The 17276-nt window shown below is 46.4% G+C and overlaps 1 protein-coding gene across 3 annotated transcripts in view; it reads left to right on the top strand.

Annotated features, from left to right (window-relative positions):
• col7a1 (collagen, type VII, alpha 1) overlaps positions 1 to 17276 on the top strand; it is a 436569-nt gene that overhangs the window by 355364 nt on the left and 63929 nt on the right. For all 3 annotated transcript variants that reach the window (XM_072581827.1, XM_072581825.1, XM_072581826.1), the window contains exons 92-95: positions 3364 to 3423; positions 9123 to 9158; positions 12044 to 12103; positions 15448 to 15492. In XM_072581827.1, the coding sequence (XP_072437928.1) occupies positions 3364 to 3423; positions 9123 to 9158; positions 12044 to 12103; positions 15448 to 15492 (201 nt within the window). The remainder of the gene's footprint in view (positions 1 to 3363; positions 3424 to 9122; positions 9159 to 12043; positions 12104 to 15447; positions 15493 to 17276) is intronic.

Below are 17276 nucleotides of genomic sequence, written 5' to 3'. Positions count from 1 at the left end.
ACAAATGGGTTTCTGATTTCCACTGCCCTTTGTGCATTCACCTCTGAACAGCCTGTTTCTCAGAGAAAGGCTTGCCCTCTTATCTTGAACTCTTCTCACCAGTAGAAATAAATAGTTCTTTTTACGTGTCTTCCCAAGTCCTGCGATCATCTTAAACATTTCAGTGAGCTTTCCCCTTAACCTCTTTTACCATAATCTGAGTCACAAGTGAACTTTGCAAAACTAAATGTAGGGGGAGATAGTGGCGCAATGTTGATACCTTGGAATTATAATCCAGAAGTGTAGACTCATTGGTCAAAATATTGAGTTATTGGAGTTGAGATATCATGTTACAGCTGTACAGAACATTGGTTAGGCCACTTTTGGAATACTGCGTACAAATCCAATCACCCTTCCAGAGGATGAATGTTGTAAAATTTGAGAGGATGCGGAGAGGATTTACAAGGCTGTTGCCAGGGTTGGAGGGGTTGAGCTCGAAGGAGAGGCTGAATAGGCTGGGGCTATTTTCCCTGGAGCATCGGAGGCTGAGGGGTGACCTTATAGAGGTTTGTAAAATCATGAGGGGCATGGATAGGGTGAACAGACAAGGTCTTTTCGCCAGGGTATGGGAGTCCGAAACTAGAGGGTACAGCTTTAAGGTGAGAAGGGAAAGATTGAAAAGGGATCTAAGGGGCAACTTTGTCACGCAGAGGGTGGTGTGTGTATGGAATGAGCTGCCAGAGGAAGTGATGGAGGCATCTGGATGGATGCATGAATAGGAAGGATTTGGAGGGATATGGGTCAAATGCGGGCAAATGGGGACTAGGTCAGATTGGAAAGTCTGGTTGGCATGGACAAGTTGGACCGAAGAGTCTGTTTCTATGCTGTATGACCTTATGACTGTATGACTCTATGATTAATGCTTTCGGAGCCATGGGTTCAAATCCTATCAGGGCAGCAGGTGAAATTTCAATTCAATTTATAAATCTGAAGTGAAAAGCTCATGTCATTAGTGGTGACCATGAAGCTATCGTTAATTGTCATGGAAACACATCTGATAATGACTGACAGTTAACTGTCAAGACTATTTAAAGTTAAACCAATCAGATTGACTCTTGTGGTCAAGGCATTGCCCTGAGAATTGAACTGTCAATCATCATCTGACTGGTGCTTTACCCACAGCAATGCCTCTGCCAGTCAGAGTCCACATGTCAGGCACAGAGTCACACAGTGCAGAGGAGTCTCTTCAGCTCATCGAATCTGTGCCGACCTATCTACAGCCATCCCACTTTCTAGCACAAGGCCTATAGCCTTGAATGTTGTGACATTTCAAGTGCTCATCCAAGTCCTTCTAAAGGTGGTGAGATTTCCCGCCTCAAATACATTCTGAGGCAGTGCATTCCAGACCCCCACCACCCTCTGAGTGACAAGGATTTCCCTTAAATCCCCTCTAAACCACCTTAAAATTATGTCCGTGATCTCTTCTCATATGTTATAAAATGGTCGTTTTCCCTTTTTATTGTGAATTGTCCTGATATAGACCAAATGAAAATCTTTGATAAAATGCTTCTATTTCTTAGCAAAACTCTAGAACTTAAATTTCGATCCCTAGGAGTTGTGGTGAAATTTGAACCGATCTCCCTCAGTGATTACTCTAGATCACTGGATTACCAATCTAGCAATGTAACCATTGTATACTTACAATGGTTCTCTTTGTGATCAAGTGTGACCTCTACCAACCATGTGATTGTATTGTTCTTTGTCAGCAATTCCCATTATTTTTGGTACAATCATTGAGCACAACTTTTAACATGGAATTCAGTATTTATGTTTCGTATTTTGAGCATTAAGGAAAACATAAGAAGTATGAGCAGGCGTAGGCCATCTGACACCTTGAGTCTCCTCCGCCATTCAATAAGATCATGACTGATCTTTTCGTGGATTCAGCTCCACTCACCCGCCCTCTCACCATAACCCTTAATTCCTTTACTGTTCAAACACCTGTCTATCTTTGCCTTAAAAACATTCAATGAGGAAGCCTCAACTGGTTCACTGGGCATGGAATTTCCCCAGATTCACAACCCTTTGGGGGAAGAAGTTCCTAACTCAGTCCTAAAACCGCTCCCCCTTATTTTGAGGCGATGCCCCTAGTTCTAGTTACATCAACCAGTAGAAACAACTTCCCTGCTTCTATCTTATCTATTTCCTTCATAATTTTATATGTTTCATTAAGATCCCCCCCCCCCCCCGCCCCATTCTTCTACATTCCAATACGTAGAGTCCCAGCCCACTCAATGCCTCCTTCTAAGCCAACCCTCTCAACTCTGGAATCAATGTAGTGAATCTCCTCTGTATCCCCCTCCAGTGTCAGTAAGGGGCTCATTTTGTAAAAATGGTTTGTAAACTTGGTAGCTTAGTGCGAGGAACATCTTAATGAAGTTTTACAACCTTCAAAGGTAGTTGGGGTAAAAACTATGCTATGCTGTGAATACTGAAAACCAGATAAATTTGGAAGTGTGTGTGTAGGAAATGTACCAGAGGATGTAGGTTGAGGTGTTCAGCTTTCCAGTAGGAAATCCTACAAGAGACGGCTAGAACTGACTTTAGGGAACTCCTACATTTGCAACAAGGTTACAGTGACAGTGAGGGCTCTATTCCTGATGAAGGGCTTTTGCCCGAAACGTCGATTTTCCTGCTCCTCGGATGCTGCCTGGCCTGCTATGCTTTTCCAGCACCACTCTAATCTAGACTCTGGTTTTCAGCATCTGCAGTCTTTGTTCTTACCTAAAGTGACAGTGACTTTAGTTTGCTTGTTTATTTTAGGTGTCTCATGGAGATATACCAGATGAAGGAAAATAAAATCTAATGAATCCACAGATATTTGCTGAAAGATAAATGGTTGACTCTGTCTCAACCTGAACAAGGACCCTGAGTGTGGAGATGACAGAAGCTCTTCACTGGGTGTTCATACAGATATTGTGCAGATTAAAAGAATAATTGAATTCAATTTTATTTCTGTTGTTTATTATGAAACATTTCCACCTTTTTGTATAGTGTAATATAGTTTTATTTCATAGTAGGCTTTTTTAAAAATGTTCAAAGTACTCTGGCAGACTCTTGTGAATGTGTTAAGTCACCAACCTCCACGTTTAACAGAATACAAAACTAATTTTTAATCTGGGATTTGACTTGTCCAGTTACAGCTGGGATCCCAAAATAATTCATATTTATTTCCATTATTAATTTTTATTACCCCTTCGTGGGGTTTCTCAGGGAATCCAATAGCCTAGATTTCCCTCACACACAACTTTAATCTGATGCATTGCTGTGAATTCTTCAGGTAATTGACATTCAACTCATTTGGGATTTTGATTATTTTCTCAGGGAAGTCCAGGAATTCCAGGTCCTGTTGGACCGAAGGGAGACACGGGACCCCCTGGAGAGGTAAGCTAATTTTGATTTTCCAGGGAAATAATTGAGGTCCTGTGGATGCAAAGGATAAGGCCTATCACAGGCCCAGCTCACACCAGGGGTGATGGTGAACATATGGGCAATGAACAAAAATGGACCACTCAGTCCTTTGAGCATGCTCCACCAATCAGTGAGGTTGTGGCTGATCTGATTTTAACCTCAGCTCTACATTCCTGCCTATCCCCCCGATAATCTTTCATTCCCTTGAGCATCAAGAATCTATCAATGTCTGCGTTAAAAATATTTAAAGATTCGGCATCCATTGCCTTTTGACGAAAGGGAATTTGAAAGACTTTCAATTCTCTCAGAGAAATAAAGGGTTTTCTCATCTCTGTCTTAAGTGGGTAATATCTTAGTTTTAATGTTGTAGAATTTCCTACAACGTCCTTGCCACATCCACCTGGTCAAGTTGCTAGGCAGTAGGCCTGGTGATATTATCACTGGATTGTTAATCCAGAGACCCTGGTAATGTTTAGGCGACCCAGGTATGACTCCCACGATGCAGCTGGTGGAAATTGAATGCAATAAGTATCTGGATTTAAGTGACAATGAGGCCATTGTTGCCGATCAGAAAGACCCATCTGGTTCACTAATGTCCTTCAGGGAAGGAAACTACCATCCTTACCTAGTCTGGCCTACATGTGAGTCCAGACCCACAGCAGCGTGGTTGACTCTTAACTGCCCTCTAGGCAATTAGGTTTGGGCAATAAATACTGGCCCAGCCAGCGTCGTCCTCATCTCATGAATGAATTAATAAAAAGTCCCCTCGGGATCTTATGCGTTTCGATTAAGTCACCTCTGCATCTTCTAAACTCCAGAGGGTACAGGTCTAATCTTTCCTTACGAGGCGACCAAATTATTCCAGGTTAGCTGAGTTCAAAAAGCCATGAGAACCCGCACAGCAACTCACACTGGGTTCATTAGTACAGCCCCTCACAGCGCCAGGAACCCAAGTTCGATTCCAGCCCCGGCCAATCATCTGTGTGGAGTTTGCACTTTCACCTGTGACCTCATGGGTTTCCTCCCACAGTCCAAAGATATTCGACAAGGTTCCCCATGGGACACTGATTAGCAAGGTTAGATCTCATGGGATACAGGGAGAACTAGCCATTTGGATACAGAACTGGCTCAAAGGTAGAAGACAGAGGGTGATGGTGGAAGGTTGTTTTTCAGACTGGAGGCCTGTGACCAGTGGAGTGCCACAAGGATCGGTGCTGGGCCCTCTACTTTTTGTCATTTACATAAATGATTTGGATGCGAGCATAAGAGGTACAGTTAGTAAGTTTGCAGATGACACCAAAATTGGAGGTGTAGTGGATAGCGAAGAGGGTTACCTCAGGTTACAACAGGATCTGGACCATATGGGCCAATGGGCTGAGAAGTGGCAGATGGAGTTTAATTCAGATAAATGCGAGGTGCTGCATTCTGGGAAAGCAAATCTTAGCAGGACTTATACACTTAATGGTAAGGTCTCAGGGAGTGTTGCTGAACAAAGAGACCTTGGAGTGCAGGTTCATAGCTCCTTGAAAGTGGAGTCGCAGGTAGATAGGATAGTGAAGAAGGCGTTTGGTATGCTTTCCGTTATTGGTCAGAGTATTGAGTACAGGAGTTGGGAGGTCATGTTGTGGCTGTACCGGACATTGATCAGGCCACTGTTGGAATATTGTGTGCAATTCTGGTCTCCTTCCTATCGGAAAGATGTTGTGAAATGTGAAAGGGTTCAGAAAAGATTTACAAGGATGTTGCCAGGGTTGAAGGATTTGAGCTATAGGGAGAGGCTGAACAGGCTGGGGCTGTTTTCCCTGGAGTGTCGGAGGCTGAGGGGTGACCTTATAGAGGTTTACAAAATTATGAGGGGCATGGATAGGATAAATAGACAAAGTCTTTTCCCTGGGATCGGGGAGTCCAGAACTAGAGGGCATAGGTTTAGGGTGAGAGGGGAAAGATATAAAAGAGACGTAAGGGGCAACTTTTTCACGCAGAGGGTGGTACGTGTATGGAATGAGCTGCCAGAGGATGTGGTGGAGGCTGGTACAGTTGCAACATTTAAGAGGCATTTGGATGGGTACATGCATAGGAAGGGTTTGGAGGGATAAGGGCCGGGTGCTGGCAGGTGGGACTCAATTGGGTTGGGATATCTGGTCGGCATGGACGGGTTGGACCGAAGGGTCTGTTTCCATGCTGTGCATCTCTATGACTCTGTGTGCAGTTTAGGTGAATTAGCCATGTTAAATTACCCTTGGTGTTCCAGGATGTGTAGGTTAGGTGTATTAGTCGAGGTAAATGCAGAGGAATAAGGTTGGGGAATGGGTCTGGATGGATGCTCTTCAGAGGGTCAGTGTGAACTTGTTGGGCCAAATGGCCTGTTTCCATTCTATGATTCTAGGGATTATATGATTCTACCCAGAGGGCAGTTTTGGGTGAGACCACCATACTGTAGGGCAATGATTGGCAGTGGGCATTTGTGTTTCACTCAAGTGTCTTCTGCTTTAATGGCATCAAAGAATTCTGAAGCAAAAGGTAATTTCTGCAGAGAGGCTGCAGAGCCGACATGTGTTCATCAGGGGAGATGGGAGTGACTGCCCTTGACATCAAGGCTAGATGGGACATCAAGGGGTCTGAACTAAACTGGAGTCAAGGCCAATAGGGGGAAACCTCTCCATGGGTTGGAATCATATCTGGAAAATAGATTTTCACAGCACCTTCCCAACTCACCACCACTTCCATATAGAAGGACAAGGGCAGCAGATGCATGGGAACACCACCCCCTGCAAGTTCCCATCCAAGCCACTCACCATCCTGACTTGGAAATATATCACTGTTCTTTCACTGTCACTGCGTCAAAATGCTGGAATTCCCTCCCTAAGGGCATTGTGGGTCTATCTACAGCACATGATCTGCCACGGTTCAAGAAGGCAGCTCACCCCCAACTTCTCAAGGGGCAACTAGGGACAGGCAATAACTGCTAGCCCAGCCTAAGACATCGATGTCCCATGAGTGAATAAAGGCAAGGATTTCCTTCCAAGAGCTGTCCCAATAGCCCATAGACCATGCAATGTCAAAAAGTGGGGTGCTGGAAAAGCACAGCAGGTCAGGCAGCATCAGAGGGGCAGGGGAGTCAACGTTTCAGGCATAAGCCTATATCTGAAACGTTTGACTCTCTTGCTCCTCGGATGCTGCCTGACCTGCTGTGCTTTTCCAGCACCACACTCCCGACTCTGATCTCCAGCATCTGCAGGCCTCACTTTCTCCTTGTAGACCATGCAGTCAGCTGCAAAGCTGCGGTGACATCTGTGAAATGGCAGATGGAAGTGGTTTGTATTGGAGAGAACAAAAATTCTTCTCTCTCCTTTGCCTGTATTTAAACCTCCCAGCTCCTTGTTGGTAACTGCTGTTTGACGGGGTCAAGGTCAGAGTGGTGCTGGAAAAGCACAGCAGGTCAGGCAGCATCCAAGAAGCAGGAAAATCGATGTTTCGGGCAGGTTCCTGATGAAGGGCTTTTGCCCCAATCGCCAATTTTCCTGCTCCTTGGCTACTGCCTGACCTGCTGTGCTTTTCCAGCACCATGATAAATAACCTTGACTCTGATCTCCAGCATCTGCAGTCCTCACTTTCACCTCACTGATGTTTGACACTCAAGCAAATAAAGACAATTACCAACCCTACTCCAACACTGTCTCAACCTGGCATCAGCGAGATGTGTCAGCATTTGCAATTAGTTGGGGCACATTAACACCACCAAATCCAGCTTCTACCCGCAGTGCCACACAACACAAAACCCTCCGTTGCTGCCTGCCACCAGGAGTCATGCGATGACACGGCTGTGAGATTAGCAACTCGTGGTTCTTCGTCATTAACCCCCAGGAACAAGGCCTGAGGGAGTAAGGAGCCTGAACATGTGGTCGAGGGATTAGCTTTGTTTGCCACAAAGTGGCTCACGTGCTGACCCCTGCAACTGAAATGGGGTTTGAGCTCTGGATAGTGAAGGGTGGGGTGAGGGGTGGGGTGCGTGGTGAGTGTTCTCATAGGTCCCATTATCCAACCACACTCTCACAAGTCTCCTTCTTCCCCAACTTTCCAACTAACCCCACTCCTGGGGCCATCTCCCCATTCCCCCTTTCCTAGGATTCCCTCTGCTGGGTGCCAATACCTCCCACCCCACTGATCTCCAAACCCCATCTCTCGGTCTCAAATATTCCCTGCCGCACGCCCCCTCCCCCCCGAGTCTGAAGACCCACTAAGTGCCAACAAATCCTCCCCCCCCCCCCCCCCCCCCACTATCGGATCCCAGGACCTGGCCTCTGGGTCCCAACAACCACCTCCCTCTAAGTCCCAAAATACCACTACCAGGCCCCAACAACCCCATGTACCCACTACAGGTCGCAACAACTGATCCTGCTCTGATCCCATTGACCCCCACCTCCACACCCCAAACCACCCTCCCCACCTCCAGGTCCCATTACCCCTCTTCTGGATCCCAACAACACCTTCCCTACCCCAGAATCCCATTACCCCTTCACTGGGTCCCAATACACCCCTTCTCACTTTACCAGATCTCCCTCCCCAACCCCCGCTTCTTTCAGATCAAGGACCCTGGCCCATGTTCTACCAGGAGCATCGAGATGCCTCTGTGCATGTTCACATCTATCACAGCTGCTGCTGCAGTGAGGGTGAGGGCTGGCTTGGTTGTGGTTTAATGAGGTGATAATGACATGGTGATGTACATTAGGATCTAACAATGATATGCAGGAGACTGTGAAGAGAGGCTGGTACAGTCTATACGTGTGAAAGATGAATATTTTCCAATCTGGAGCATGCAGAACTTGAACCTAGACCTTCTAATTCGGAGCGAGGGGAAAGTGTGTGAGAGAGAAGAGTATTACAGTGTACAGAAAGAGCTTGCAGACAGGTGTCACTCTCGGACTAAGGGCAAAACGGTTACAAGGCAGACACGACCATCACAGACAGGGATAGCCATCTTGAAGGGCTTTTGCCCGAAACGTCGATTTCGCTGCTGGTTGAATGCTGCCTGAACTGCTGTGCTCTTCCAGCACCACTAATCCAGTATTTGCTTTCCAGCATCTGCAGTTATTGTTTTTACCTCTTTTGTCTCTCCAACGTGTCAAATGGAACTGTGAGTCACACACTTCTTGACAACAAGAGCCATTGATGTTCTGAAAGCGTGAAGCCTAATTCGTTGAAGAATCAAAAAACCAAAACTGGTTGGAAAGCCTCAACAGGTCTGACAGTGTCGTTGGAGGGAAACATCTTGGGTGTTATTCTGAAGAAGAGCTGTACTGGACCTGAAACATCGACTCTGTTTCACTCTCCACAGATGCTGCCAGACCTACTGAGTTTATCCAGCAATTCCTCTCCTTGATTCAGAATTCCAGCATCCACAGTTCCTGATTGTTTTGTCCAGTTGAAGAATCCTTCTTGGTTCAGTTTGATTTTGTGAATGACGTGGGAGGGAGAGGATAGGTGTCAAGACAAACTCTGAGGGACAGTGACTGGAACGGCTTGAGGTTGGGTGGAGGGGGGGGGGATTGCGGTGTATTTTTTGATCTGAGCAAGTCCTGTGTGAAGAGTAGCACCTGGGTTGGAATTGAAGGCAAATAACTCAAAGCAGACTTCATGGAAGTTCTTGTTTCAATATGTGTTTTTCCTTTCAGTCAATCACAGGATTGCCTGGAGTCAAAGGAGAGAAGGTAAGGATACTGAAGGCATACAGCAGAAAAGATTGCTTTCAACAAATAATTGTGTAGAAATTCCAGCACAGTATTATGCCCTTTGGCCCTGTGTCTGCTCCAAGTCTACATTGGAACACAGAGGCAAAGAGCTTACAGCACAGGAAAAGGCCCTTCAGCCCATTGAGTCTGTGCCAGTCGAAAATAATCACCTCACTATTCTAGTCCCATTTTCCATCATTTGTGTACCTTGGCATTGCAAGTACACATCTAAATACTTCTTTAATGTGATGAGGGTTCCTACCTCTCCCACCCTTACAGGCAGGGAGTTCCAGATTCCCACCACCCTGGGTGAAAAAGAATTCCTTGCATCCCTTTACTTAAATCTAACCCCCCCCCAGCCCTGGTCATTGGTCCCTCCATCAAGGGAAGAGTTTCTTGCTGTCTATCCTTCCTATGCCCCTCAACTCGACCATGTACCCTCTTAGTCTCCTCTGCTCTAAGAAAAACAGCCTTGGCCTGTCCAGCCTCTCTTCTTAACTGAAACTCTCCAGCCCGGGCAACATCCTGATAAATTTCCTCTCCAGTGCATTCACACCCCTCCTGTAATATGGATTCCAGGACTGCACACAGTACTCTAACTGCAGCCGAACCAACGTTTTATGCAGTTCCAGTGTAACCTCCCTGCTCTTAAACTCTGTGCCTTGTCAAATAAAGGCAAGTGTCTCATACCCTCCTGAACCACTTTATCCCCTGACCATAGAGACCTTGGTGTGCATGTTCGAGGGTCCCCTTAAGGAACGTTGATCCCACGTTTATCCAGATTTTCATTTGTCACTGATCAGCCCATCTGACCAGTCTATATTCTCCTGTAATCTGAGTCTATCTTCACAATTTACCATCTCACCGATTTTTGTATCTTCTGCAACCCTGCATAGGCCATTCAGCCTTTCAAGCTTGCTGCACCAGTTGATAAGATAATGGCCAATCTTGTGAAGTCAACTCCACGGTCCAGTCCTGAAACCCCACCACCGCCACCACAATAATCCTTGACTCCCTTGTCTATCAAAAGCCTCAGCCCTCAGTAAATGCCGTGACCAGCCTCCACAGCTTTTTGGGAAAAAATAATTCCACCGTCTAACTCCCTGAGGAAAGTCTTCCTCGGTATGAAGCAGGGGACCAGCTATTCCGAAACTGTGTTCCCTCGTTTTCACTGGATGGGTGCAGCTCCAACAATACTCAAGGAGCTCGACACCACCCAGGGCAAAGCAGCCCGTTTGATTGGCACCACATCCGCACCCTTCGCCACCACCACCAAGGCACAGTGGCAGCAGTGCGTATCATTTACATGATGCACTGCAACAACTCACCAAGGATCCCTAGGCAACACCTTCCAAACCCTGAAACCGCTACCGTCTAGAAGGACAAGGCCAGTAGAAGACAGCCCTAGGATTGGCTGACCTTCAGTTTGTTACAGATTTGGGGAAAACCATAACCATTCAGAGACGGCAAACGGAATCATCTCTCTCCCTTTCCTTTGCGTGAGCAAAAAACAAAACAAAACTAAGCACCTTGGGAGAAAAAATTCTAATGTGAGAAAGAACCTTGGTCCATCAATTATCAAATTAAGCTATAAATATCACTACAGACACCAGCATGTTATCATTGCTAAAATCAAAGGCATTTTGAGAGATGCTTAATCTACCTTTATGATGTAGAATTTTGTTTCCCCTGTCTACATCTTTTTCATCCAGAATATATGTATCAAACTGTCTGTTTTATTCATGAATGTATATGTGTTTTCGTACATTTTGACTTTCAAAGGGGAATAGTTTAAGTTGCATAGTCGTAGATTAGTAATTCCTTCCTCTACCATTCATTGAAGAATGTGCGTTTTCAACAAATAGAGCTCATTTCCTGATAATGACAAAAACAGCTCTGAATTAAAGGTACCAGATTCTCATTAAGCAAGGTACAGCTGGAAATGGTTTAACCTGTGGGTCAGCACCACCTCAGATGAGGAATAATTTTGTGAAAGTGAGACCTCCATGGTAACCTTAGCTGCTGCAGGGACTGAACCCACACTCTTAGTATCGCTATTCATCGCAAAGCAGCTGTCCAAAAGACCGTAAGACGTAGGAGCAGAAGTTAGGCCATTCAGCCCATCGAGTCTGCTCTGCCATTCAATCATGGCTAATAAGTTTCTCAATCCCATTCTCCTACTTTCTCCCCAAAACCCTTGATCCCCTGACCATCTACCTCAGTCTTCAATATACTCAATGACCTGGCCTCCACATCTTTCTGTGGCAGTGAATTCCATAGATTCTCCACTCTCTGGCTGAAGAAGTTTCTCCTTATCTCCATTTTGACAGGTCTCCCCTTTACTCTAAGGCTGTGTCCTTGGGTCCCAGTCTCTCCTACCAATGGAAACACCTTCCCAACATCTACTCTGTCCAGGCTATTCAGTATTCTGGATGTTTCAATTAGATCCCCCCTTAACCTTCAATATAGACCCAGAGTCCTCATATGTTCCTTAAACGCTGTCTGGCCAACTGAGCTAGCACTGTTGTCCTGCATAGAGGTCTACAAACCAAATTGATCATGTTGGTGGTTGAAATTGGATTGCTACACAGTTAATTAATCTGAGCTCAATTATTAGTACAGTTTCCCCATTTAAATCGTAACAATATGAGCAACAGTGTCCTGATGATGCAAGAAAACATTGCAACGTCATAACTCAGATCTCTCATGGAAGGCAGAGAGGAGAATAAGTTGGTCTTTTATGACATTAAACCCCAAATAACTGCAAAATGGAATCAGTGTGTGATGCTGACTTTGATTTGGGTCAGGGGTTTTAATCAGAGAGAGGATGCGTTGCCTCACTGTGTGCTGTTCCTTTTTCTCAGGGAGAGTCTGGATTGATATTGCCCGGAGGCACAGGGCAGAGAGGACTCAAAGGAGACGCGGTAAGTTGGTGTTTCCCCTTCACTGAGCACAATGCTGTTCTGTGCTGAGAAACTGGCTAGAATACAGCTCCCTCAGAGACACCATGAAGGTAGAGTAGTGACTGTGTCTCTGGAGTCGGGACAACTTCGGAGAATATCTTCAAAAATGTATTGTTTCATAGGTGGTGGGCACCATTTGCAAGGGGAACCTTTGTTGCCTCATTGACCTTGACCTTGAACTAAACAGTTTTCTGAGCCATTTCAGAGGGCAGTTCAGAACCAACCCCATTGGTGTGGGCCTGGAGTCACATGTAGACCAGAGCAGGTAAGGACAACAGAGTTCTTCTGCCGGACATTAGTGAACCAGATGGTTTTTTACAACAATTCACTGCAGGCTAGATGAGTTGAATGGGCCGAATGGCCTCTTCCTGCAATGTTGGGATTCTATAACTCAGGTGAGGCAATAGCTTTGCACTTTAAGGGAGTAAGGCCTACAAAAGACCTCCAAGAAGGTAGGCATCCCATCACCAAGTCACCTTTTATTTACACGTGCACAGTAAATGGACTATGACTAGCTCATCCAAAGTCCGTCCCTAGAATGAGGAGGCTTTGGCACTCCTGTTTATACCTATGAGCCAAGGCTCCCTGATTGTCCCCTAGTTAACAACCCCAATCAGGGATCTCCTACTCAATGGATTCGGCCTGGCCCGCATTCCAATCACTACAGCTGAAAATGGAGCTCTCCCTTATTGTCCCAGTAACACCACCTCGCACTCCAATGTAACCTCTGCCTCATTGATATAATTCAATGAACTACATCTTGTTTAAGACAAGGGTTCCTTCTCATTAGATTGCCATGTGGATTTCCTCTCGAGAACTCAAAACCAAGTGGGTCATATGGATTCTGACCAGGGAAGAGGACGGTGACAGCAAATACACGATTGTGACTCCAAATCCACGACAATGTGGTGGACTCTTAACCTCCCTCTGAGATGGCAAAATATCCAATTCAAGGGCAGTTACTGAAGGGCATCTTGCCAGAGACCCATGATAGAATGAGTAAGAGTATAAGGCCGGATGTCAGTAGTCGAGCAGTTTTGTTTTATTCAATCAAGGGCTGTGGCTGGGCCACCGTTTATTGCCCATCCCTCATTACCCTTGTTAGGTTAACAAGACCCAATTGAAAGGCCCTGTTGTTCCTCAGTCCTTCCAGATTTCTTTTGAAGTCAACAGGCTCCCATCTTTACAAACTGACCCTCTTGCTACACCATCCTGTGGCAGGGTCTTCAGCCACCCTTTGACCACATCCTTGTCATTGGCATAAGTCACACACATGCCACCCCCACCCCCCAAAGCTTTGTCGATATGATGCCTGGGAAATAAAGTGGCCAGCAAGGATTTCAGTCCGACTGGCCTTGGATCAAGGTCAGACACTTTCCAATTGGTCATTTCTAATGATTAAGCAGAAGGGCGGCACAGTGGTTAGCACTGCTGCCTCACAGCGCTAGAGACCCAGGTTCAGTTCCCGCCTCAGGCGACTCTCTGTGTGGAGTTTGCACATTCTCCCCCTGTCTGCGTGGGTTTCCTCCGGGTGCTCCGGTCTCCTCCCACAATCCAAAACAAAATGTGCAGGTTAGGTGAATCGGCCTGGATAAATTGCCCATAGTGTTAGGCGAAGGGGTAAATGTAGGGGAATGGGTGGGTTGCACTTCGCCGGGCCGGTGTGGACTTGTTGGGCCGAAGGGCCTGTTTCCACACTGTAAGTAATCTAAAGTGTGTACTGGAGATTAGAGTCAAGGTTAGAGTGGTGCTGGAAAAGCACAGCAGGTCAGGCAGCATCCGAGGAGCAGGAAAATCGACATTTTGGGCAAAATCCCTTCATCAAGAATGATCCCAATGAAGGGCTTTTGCCCGAAATGTCAATTTTCCTGCTTCTTGGATGCTGCCTGATCTGCTGTGCTTTTCCAGCACCACTCTAATCTCATTTCTAATGATTGTCAGCTTTCAAGTTCAGCACATGCTCACCTTCCACAGTATTGGAGACTGATGTGATGGCTGTATCCTACAAGGATGTTGTGAAACTTGCAAGGGTTCAGAAAAGATTTACAAGGATGTTGCCAAGGTTGGAGGGTTTGAGCTATAGGGAGAGGCTGAACAGGCTGGGGCTATTTTCCCCGGAGCATCGGAGGCTGAGGGGTGACCTTACAGAGGTTTATAAGGGTCATGGATAGGGTAAATAGACACGGTTTTTGCCCTGGAGTGGGGGAGTCCAGAACTAAAGGTCATAGGTTTAAGGTGAGAGGGGAAAAATTTACAAGAGACCGAAGGGGTGGTGTGTATATGGAATGAGCGACCAACGGAGACTGGTAAAATATCAACATTTAAAAGGCAACATTTATGGGTATATAAATACATAGGGCTTGGAGGGATATGGGCCAAGTGCTGCAAGTGTGACTAGATTAATTTAGGATATCTGGTCGGCAAGAATGCAAAAACTCTAAGTGAGAGGTCACCAAGCAGCCGGCTCTTCAAACAGCGCTGCACAGAAAGAGTCCATGGTACCTGTTCCTTCTCCATTGAATGGGTAATCCCACTTCTCCAGCTCTATCTCCAGAGCCCTGCAACTTTGCTTTTCTGTCAAGACTTTGTTTTACACAACAACGTACCTATGTCCTTTTTGCACAGATCCCGGACTGTACTGGAATAGGTTCAAGGCTCAGTGGTTATTCCTGATGCCTCACTGATTTGATTCCAGCTTCAGGCGACTGTCTGGAGTTTGCACATTCTCCCCGTGTCTGCATGGGTTTCCTCCGGGTGCTCCGGTTTCCCCCCACAGTCCAAAGATGTGCAGGTGTGACGGATTGGCCATGGGAAATTGTCTACAGTGTTCAGGGATGTGTAGACTAGGTGGGTTAACCATGAGGGGTTACAGGGGTAGCGGGGGGAGGATCTTTGGAGGATCAGTGCAGATTTAACGGGCCAAATGATCTAATTGTGCTCTGTAAGGGTTGTGGTCAAAATGAGGGTGGAATTTTATGATCTTTATTCAGGAGTCAGCTTGTAGATATTTTCCGAATTCAAAGATGTTATTTCACTCCTGTGGGGCAGGTGAGACTTGAACACAGTGTCTCTACCTCTGGGCCAGGATACCTAACAATGTAGCACAAGAGCCTTTAGGATGTTAGCCTGGGTTACCAGCCCTGTGAATTTATCATGATACCACCATGGGGATTTCCATCACAGCTCCATCGCTGACATGTAGCATGAAGATACAGTGCAGGCTCGGGGATTGTGGTTCAAACGCTGCAGGGAGGGAGCGGCGTGTTAAAAGGGATGACCGTGTTTTTTATTTATCTTGCCCACAGGGTATGAAAGGAGACAAAGGCATGGACGGTGCGAAAGGAGAGAAGGTATGGAAGCCAAGGCGAGAATCTACGATGCGCTGGATCAGTTTGTAAACCCTTTGCAAGAATGCAAAAACTCACAATCCCAAATTCACACAACAATGGGAGTAGGCCATTCAGCCCCTCTCCCCCACCATTCAGTACGATCATGCAATCCCAGTATCCCATTCCTGCCCTCTCCCCTTGATCCCTTTAGCTCCAAGGGCCACTTCCAATCCCCTCTTAAATGTATCTAATGAACTGGCCCCAGCAGCTTCCTGTGGGAGAGAATTCCACAGGTTCTCAAATCTCTGAGTGAAGAAATTCTTCCTCATCTCAGTCCTGAATGACTTCCCTACCTCTTATTCCTCGACTGTGTCCCCTAGTTCTGGACCTGCCCAACATCGGAAAACATTCTTCCCGCATCGAGCCTGCCCAGTCCCATCAGGATTGTGTCACGTTTCTGTGAGATCGCCCCCTTTATCTTGTAAATTCCAGTGAGAATTCCTCCTTGAAAACATTCAACGTTTTGGCCTCAAATGCGGCGAATTCCACTGGCTCCCTAAACCCTGAGCGAAGAAATTTCTCCTTATCTCAGTCCAAAACGGCCAACCCGTTTTCCTCGTTCTGGTGAACAAACGTCTGAGAGAAAACTTCGGACATAATTTTCCATTCGGTCACCTTCTCAATAAGAAAACCAGCAGCACTCTATGCTGAAGGTCATTGATCAGGAGGGAGCTGTGTTTGACTCTGGCTCATCAGTGCAAAATGGACAGGAAAATATTAAGTGGAAAGTGCTGGAGAAACTCAGCAGGTTTGGCAGCATCCGTGGAGAGAGAAACGAAGCTAATGTTGTGAGTCTTTTGAGTTCAAGAATCATATCGGCATCAAACCCTGTTCCGATGCACAGATGCTTCCACACCCTGCTAAGTTCTCAGATTTTAATAAAATGGTCAAACTTGGATTTGAGAGCTAGTTTCACGACTAGCCTCTGTTTTGCCCATCTGTTGGAATTAGATGGAAGGAAAATTGAATATTGTGGATTGAACAGAGTTCCACATGGTCAGCTGACTGCACACCCCATTAAACACCATCTCGGAGTGGCACCTGAATCTTTCCATCCTGTTCCTGATGTTCCTGATCCAGATTCCCGAAATGTTGATTTTCCTGCTCCTTGGATGCTGTCTGACCTGCTGTGCTTTTCCAGCACCACTCTAATCTTGATTCTTTCCATCTTGTTCTGACCCTTTATTTGTACCTCACCCCTCTGACCCTGTCAACTTTGCAACAGCCAAGTCGAAACTTTGGTCGATTTTTGTCTTCATCGGCAACTAACGAGGGCGTTCCTGGCAAGTAGCCAGCTGCTCCAACTGCTCATGATTTTCTTGGATTGTCAGTGTTGATTTAGCATCAATGAGGTACCTGGCCGAATGGGAATGGGGCGAGAGCAGGGGGTATGATTACGTCCCCATGGGCAAAGCTGAGAATTGCCCCAAACTGTTTAGAAGCCACTCCAGCGTCAGTCCCTTCTCACCAGAACCTCCGCCCACCCCCCCAAACCACTGCCTGGGAGAAGGCTTGGGTGGGGGAGGGGTGGCTGGTTAGCTCAGTTGGCTGGAGAGCTGCTTTGCAGTGCAGAGTGATGCCAATACCATGGGTTTGATTCCTGATACTGACTGAGGTCACTATGAGCGACAATTTTCCCAACCTCCCCCCTCACCGGAGGCGTGGTGGCCCACAGGTTAAACCACCACCAGTCCCCCCTCTCACTCCTCGTGGTTCATTTAAAAGGTGACAACTTTACCTTCACA

This window comes from Chiloscyllium punctatum, chromosome 12 (genome assembly GCF_047496795.1).
Source record: "Chiloscyllium punctatum isolate Juve2018m chromosome 12, sChiPun1.3, whole genome shotgun sequence".
NCBI lineage: Eukaryota > Metazoa > Chordata > Chondrichthyes > Orectolobiformes > Hemiscylliidae > Chiloscyllium > Chiloscyllium punctatum.
This window is presented reverse-complemented; position numbering and strand designations above follow the sequence as displayed.